This window comes from Cyprinus carpio, chromosome A13 (assembly GCF_018340385.1).
Source record: "Cyprinus carpio isolate SPL01 chromosome A13, ASM1834038v1, whole genome shotgun sequence".
NCBI lineage: Eukaryota > Metazoa > Chordata > Actinopteri > Cypriniformes > Cyprinidae > Cyprinus > Cyprinus carpio.
In genome coordinates this window covers 2,167,554-2,175,128 of record NC_056584.1, presented here as the reverse complement: position 1 = coordinate 2,175,128, position 7,575 = coordinate 2,167,554, and the positions used below count along the sequence as shown (strand labels likewise).

Genomic DNA, 7,575 nt, shown 5'->3' with positions numbered 1-7,575 from the left:
ATCAATATTTGTTTGTTTAATGATTATTGTTTCACAATGGTTTGTTTCTATCCTATTGGCAGTGATGAATGAACCCAAACCTTGAATGACGTGTGTGTAACAGCAACATTAACATTCTGAGGCCGTCTAAGCGGTTTGCTTAACCTCTTCACTAGCGCTCGGGCAGGAGGCAAAGGTCACAAACACAGTCCTGTCGTTACCCTGATTACTTCACGATTCGTCAGGCACACCAGGGACGGGCTGAGAATGAACACTGACCCGCCGACAGCCCTTCACAGCACTACACAACTCAGCTGGAGCAAAAGGTATGCATTTCCAATGACAATCCAGACAAGAACATTCCCAAAGCTTTCTTTCTCTGAACCGACACAGTGCTCAGATCAGACCAGCCACAGTAACAGAGACGTACAGAAACTCTTGTCACATCTCATCTGGAGGTAAGTGAGAGACTCAGCAATTTGGGAGAATGTTCTTGTGTTTTAGGATGTGTATGAGACGTCACTTTAAGGGCACTTGTTTCATTGAACTCAGGAATAACATCTGAAGCCCCTCTGCTCTCTCCGTCTAGAGAGTGTCCTTGTGGAAACTGGGATGTGATGTGTGTACAGAGTGGAAGCATCTTCAAGTAGTTAGATGCTTGATGTCCGGCGGGATCAGAGTGTAAAATCCTCTCAAATAATCCAGCAGAGCCCGTTCAAAGGCCAGATTTAACATCTGGAAACACTGAATCATTTATTGAATATATTTCTAAAGTGTTACATCAATTCTAACAAACGGTCATATAAAAACATCTCTGTATAGTTCAAAATCAAAACGTGTTTCAAAATTTACATCAAAATATGTTTTTGGAAAAAAAAAATTTTAGCGTAACTGTATGAAAAAATTATAATATTGATGGCTTATTCACAAATCTTAGTCTTTGATCAGTCAGCATAACTTGATAATGAACGTTATTATGTTCCACATTGTAAATAGTATTTAAATTTTAATTAGTCATATAAAAACTAGGCAAGCACTTTTTGGTTCTCTTTTAAAATCCATTTTCACCTGTGTTATTTACACAGCACACTGCAGCTCAACTAGAGTGAGAATATATTAGAGTGAATATTAATACAGCTGTAAATAATGGTAGGTGATCTCTGCACACACGAGCGGCTGAGGCCTGAGCTCAGGAGAAGATAAGCGTAATCAGAAGTGACTCTTAGTGCCAGTGATCCATGCAGGTTATTAGTGTTGTCACGAAATGTTGCAGATGCTGCGCATGCGCTCTCTGCCCGCTGTCCTCCAGCTCCTCTGTCAGGGTCATCTACAGCCTCTCCCAACACTGCCAGGAGATTTCACCACTGAATGACCTGAGGAGGGCAAACAGAGCAAATCAAACCTGTGAAATGCATTCAGATGCTTTAAGATCCGAATGTGATCCTGAGGTTGTACATGATGGACAGAGCAGAGCAGAGCTCCACAGTCTGTTCAGAGCTGCTGCTGTTCTTTCCAGAAAACAAATCCATTTAAAACAGCGGTTAGATTAGCATGAAGAACTGATGAACTGCTTATAGAAATGACACATGGATAGACTGAGAGAGAGATGGAGATCTGGGTATTTGTTTTATGCAAGTGGTTTCATATCATATTTAAATTGACAGATTTGATGCTTGTTCTCCAAGTTCATAATATTTCTCAACAACACAAGTCACACTAGCCTAACTTTCACTTTTGTAGTGTTGTTTAAAGATTGAGCAGCTTTTGCTGCTTGTTCAGCCCAACAAACATTTATTAGTGTGAAGCTTTCCAAAACCGGCAAGCAGATGTGACTTAAGTAAAATCGAATGATGACAGGAGCTTTCAGGTCCAGATGTGCTGAACTAAAGCCAGAATATACATTACTATCTCCAGCGGGGTGTTAAAATAATCTTTAAAAAAATGGCAAACACTGAAAGCTCTAAAACCTAGTTAAATGTGGTAGCATAAACAAATAATGTTATATTACTGTTAGAGATGTGAGTGCTCAGATGTGATCTGTTATTCCAGGGGTCATGGGTCATGGTCTGCTCTTTGAGTTTAGAGAGGCTAGCTGGGACTGTCCTGTTACAGACTCACTGAGCACAACACACACACACACACACACACACAAACACCAGTAAGAAGATAGCTCACAAATATCAGCTATTTCAAATAACCAGGTTTCCCCGTTTACATGCACAGCAGTTTACATCACTATTAATAAAGCAGGTTATCTCCCTTTAGTGAGGTATCTGACCCCGAGAAGGGTATTCCGTGTGTTTGTCAGTTGTGATGTTATATAAAGCTTGCACCATGTCAGCGCGAAACTTACAGCTCATATGATCCTCTCATACAGTTTAGACTGAACCACTTCTGCTGCACGAGATGACAGCACTTCTATACTTTTCTAAATCATGAAAGTGATATATTTCCTTCTTTCTTTACTGCAAAATATTTGATGCGCTTCAGTCTGCACTAACGCGTGTCACACATGCGCACTTCAGTAAGCCAAAGGAAAACGGGTTACCGCGTTTACGTGCGTTTTCGGTTTATTAAACATAATCGGCTTAAGAACGCGCGTGTAAACGCCTCTGGACGAAGACGAGCAGAACTCTCTTCATATTTATAGAAATTAATATTGATTTAATAGCCCTTACGGGAATGAACCCTAGATTTTTTTTTCTTTTCTTTTCTTTTTTCTTTATTCCCTGGAAAGCTTGAGGATCATTTTATTGTTGTGGTTTCGCTACAAATAATTGAACAATAGGCCTACTGCAGTAAGAAAAAAAAAGATGGGTAGCTTTTACATTGTTTTTGAAAATCTATATTTTGTAGCCTATACGAAAACGTTCAAACAGGAAAGTCCGTCCTTGTTTTTCTGAGTTTCTGCACTTCACAACAGAAATGATTCTCTTGTAGCCTTTGTTTGTACAGTGTACGGGCGGGACGGGTCCGACTCTTAATACAGTATGAACGGTTTAATAAAGTAAACACACTCTAAAAAAAAAAAACACTAAATATATTATAGCCTATTATCAGTCATTATAACGGTACTGTTATTATAGCCTATTATTATTATTATTATTATTATTATTATTATTATTATTATTATTATTCGTTATGTTGCAGCGGTGTTTCGCGTTATAAAGGCTACTGTGAATGCGGCCCGTGCTGTGTGAAGTCCAAGCTGCCCACTGGATTATTTCGTTTAAATGGGTTTTTTGTTTGTTTGTTTGTTTGTTTTTTTAAATGAAATAAAAAATGGTCTTTATATATTATCACGTTAAATTATTATATCGGTCTGCTATCGTCATAATTCTGTTTCGGCTGCAGCTAATTTGTTTAATTTGTTGTGTTATCCTTGACTCGCTGTCAAGAGCTATGATTCCAAAAGCTACTATGATGTATTGGCCTACAGTTTATAATTTTTTTATGCAACTTTATTTAACATAATTATTAATTGATTGATATTTCATTTAATAAATGGTATTTTTATTTTATTTGAAATTGTAGCTACTTTACAAAACGTTATTTTATTGATTGTTTATTTTGGTTCTTCAATCAATCACCGCGCGCTTCCAAGGTCTACCAAAACCAATATGGACATATAGGCAAATAAATAAATAACTAAAGCAGGAAAAACAATATAATAGTTTGTTTATATTGTTTTAGCCCATATTTTAATTCATAAATATCAACAAATAAATTTCGGTAAAATGTAATATTTTTAGGGCGCAGAATCTTTTTTTAACACCCTAATCTCGTACAAGCATGGCCCTTACAGAAACATTTGACACCAGTTTTTGTCTTATTTTTCACATATATTTATGAATACGTTCATTTTGGTTCATTTTGGTTAACAGGCAGTTTTTGTTCCAAGCCCATTCATGCTCACAGCACACAAGTTTGACTGCTTTTCGAATACCTCAAATAAAATGTCCTTTACTGTTTCACGTAGGCTTTATCGTTAAAATCCGCCGGCTTTGTGAGCCATGAGCTCTGTAAAATTTAAATAAATAATTTACGTATTTCGTTCAAACCCTTATCAATTTCAACCAACACACACTAATAGGCCTATCATCTTTTGTGTTCCACAGAAAAATTATTTAATAACTACTAAATACCAGCAATATTAGTTAATATTTTATTAAATTAAATATATATAATATATATAATATTAAATATATAAAATATTATATTAATATTAAAAATAAAATAAAATTATTGTCTGCGAAACGAGAACAATTAAACATTTTCTATCCAATGCATTTGCTAACTAAAATCTACATAACAAAACGTTTGTTTTCGTGGCAATGAAGGGCTTTTAAAATGATTTCTTACCAGTTAACAATTATGGGCCTATTTGAGGTATTAAGCAGTAAAACAAATAGTACAGCTAAATAAGATGTTTCAAATGATTTATTGTTGAACAACCACATTCAAGCCAAAACTGCACAATATAGCTAGGCTAAAATGCAAAGTATTGCAAAAGTATTTTTCGCTGTTTAAACTTGCTCATATTATTATACAATGCCATTTAAAATTTATTTCAAATTGCAATTATTCATTTCTGTAAATACCAAAACGCATTTCCCTTCAGTGCTAAAAAATGAATCTCAATAACTGAATGTAGTAATAATGTCGGCTGAACCTGGATTCCATCTCCACAAAAAGTAAGTGATTATAAGGCTATGTTAGTAGCAGCCCACTTTATATCTGCGGCCTGTGAGCCTCGGACCTCTGTCCTGTGTGACGTGCGGAACACCAAGAAGTGCTTTAGTAGCTTGCATACATTGCTAATACACTGTAGATTTTTGGATCATGTTCTAACTTATAATTAATTCGTTTACGCATTACCCCGTATGATATATGCCTGTGCATATTATTTTAATTAGACATTAATTCGTAAATTGTTTTTATAGGCTGTTTTTATATAACAATAATTTGACTGCAGCTAATGTCGGTAGCTACATTTTGTAAAATTAGGCCAATATGTAATATTTTAACAAGTGTGCGTCCAGTCTCACATATGGACCGAGATTTTCCTTAATGTTTTATTTATTTGAAAAGACAAACAAAATAAAGACAAAGCAGCGTGCATGTAAACTGTGGGACGCCAAGGCGTTGTGTTTGTAGTAGCAGTGATAGTCATATGTTTGACATGCATGCCTCTGTGAGCTCCACATTATTATCATACGAGCCATATCTCATCTCTGTGTGGGTGTGAGTGGGACCTGAGAAAATGGAAATAAATAAAAGCCTTGATGAGCGTCTCTGACTCTGTGTCTTTCTGTCATCTAGACTCCGGTTAAGACCATGAACATAATCATTTCAGCAGGACTGCTGATTAATGGATCACGGATGGGTACATGACATCAAATACATTTAAGAAATAAAATATAAATTAACTCGACTTCGAACAGTATATAAATATTCTGGCGCATTATTAACTGGCAATTTTTCACCAAAAGGTTCTTGCGCTTTCGAAGCGCATAAAAATGAAAACCAGCTCAATTATGTTCGTAAAATTGCATGGAAGCATTTAGTCCATGATTGCATGATTTCATCGCAACGAAATCACTTTCCCCGCCAGTTTAAAACGCATCTGGAGAGACTGTGTCCTGCTGGGACAGAACAGCGGGTGAGAAGGAGGACATGGTCCTGAGGGAGTCGGTGAGTGACGGCTGCAGGGCCGGAGGGTGCAGGTAGCCTGACGGGACGGATAACAACCCAACGGGAGACGAGCTCATACCGTAAGTGTTCGTCAGACCGAGAGCACCGCTGGAGCTCCCCAGAACGGCCCGCTCCAGCTCCCGGCCGCCGGGGACCAAAGAACCGTAACCGTGCGCTTGATTCAGAAACCCGTGCGGCGTTCCGTTGTAATGCTGATGGTGTAACGATAAGAAAGGCGAGATCTGCCAGTACAGAGGATTGTTCGCCGTCTCGTTTATTCCCAGCCCCAGCGGGGGAAACCGAAGTCCTCGTCTGATAGCCAGCTTTCCTCTGGAGGTGGCCGAGCGTCTCCGGAGTTTGCCCGTCGTTCCGCCGATGAACACGTCGTCGCTCGAGGGGTCCAGCATCCAGTAGTTGCCTTTGCCCGGGTCATCGTAATGTCTCGGCACTTTAACGAAGCATTTATTGAGACTCAGATTGTGGCGGATGGAGTTCTGCCAGCCCTGCTTGTGCTCCCGGTAGAACGGGAAGTTCTTTATGATGAACTCGTAGATTCCGTTAAGCGTCAGTCTCTTCTCGGGGCTCTGTCTGATTGCCATCATAATCAGCGCGTTGTAGCTGAAGGGCGGCTTGTCGAGCTTGTTTTTGCCGGGTTCTTCTGCAGCATCTTTGTCTTTCTCCGCGTCCAGCTGCATCCCGGGGGCCTCCGCAGGTCGTCTCGGATCGGTGCCCGACAGCAGCTTGTTGTTCTCGGCACGCGTTGTGCCGTGTTTGTCGCTTTTAGACGGAAGCAGCAGACTCTTGATACTGAAGGAGCTCAGCTTTTGCAGCGCCGTTGATTCTTTCTGATCCATGTCTCTTCGTCAAACCGCAGCGAGAGCGTGCTGGAGATGAAAGGTCAGGCGCTGTCAGGACATCATATGCGATCAAGAGCTCTCGGAGAGGAGAAGAGACGGAACACGAAAAAAAGTTCACTAATTAAGGAGGTTCCTTGATATGGTTTCATCACCGAAAGAGGAGGAGCCACTGGATCGTTTTAAGAGCAGATGATCCTGATCTGATGCACTTTTCAAGACTATAGGCTACGGAAGTTACTGTCGACCACAGCTTTATCATTCAGTGACAAATATGTGCAACCTTTCACACCACCACTGAACCTTCGCGCGCTCACACACACACGCACGCACGCACACACACACAAAAACACGCGCACATACACACACACGCACCAGCTGCTCACAAATGTTTCCGAGGGCAGTCTTACTTTACACAGACTGTGGGTTGTTTATTGTGTGTGTTACACCAAGGCCAAGCTGGATTTAAGACATTGAATCTCCATGATATCTGGCTGATATTTTTCTCACATCAATAACAAGATCGTATCATGATCAACATGAAAACTATTTAAAAAATTTCTAAGCCCTCCCCATATAAATTCAACAATCTCTGTGATTTGATTTGATCTAGTTCATGTTTAGATTATCATTTCAATGTAAAATATATATTTAAGTCTTGTCCTTTATAAGTTGATCCATCTTTGTGTGGTTTAATTTATTTAATGTTTCATATATATCAGGAGATCCCTGTTTTAATGTGTTACACTCTTCTAAAACTGAGACAGTGTTGATTATGTATAAAAGGTATAAATAAACCTGATAACTGCTTCTGAAATGGCTTCTGAAAATTCAGATTTGCATAACAGGAATAAATAACATTTTCCAATATATTCAAATAGGAAATATTTAAAATTGTAATAATATTTCACAATATTACTGTTTTGTTTTTGTGTTTGTCCTATTGTAAGCAGTTGTGTTATATAAGCAGAAATGAGCTGAAAGTATATCCCACTTTACTGATTGTAGTGTCACAAATTATCATAAAAAAATAAATAAATGTGTAGGA

The 7,575-nt window shown here is 38.7% G+C and overlaps 1 protein-coding gene across 1 annotated transcript; it reads right to left on the bottom strand.

The window, feature by feature from the left end:
• Positions 1-4,518: 4,518 nt before the first annotated feature.
• On the bottom strand, positions 4,519-6,801 carry LOC109061471 (forkhead box protein G1-like). Its single transcript, XM_019078575.2, has one exon. The coding sequence runs from the start codon at positions 6,525-6,527 to the stop codon at positions 5,595-5,597; it is 933 nt and encodes a 310-aa protein (XP_018934120.1). The 5' UTR covers positions 6,528-6,801; the 3' UTR covers positions 4,519-5,594.
• Between the last annotated feature and the right edge of the window lie 774 nt (positions 6,802-7,575).

Bases quoted from the DNA above. Each gene is read 5' to 3' on its own strand.
- LOC109061471 (XM_019078575.2), bottom strand. From the start codon at position 6,527: ATGGATCAGAAAGAATCAACGGCGCTGCAAAAGCTGAGCTCCTTCAGT.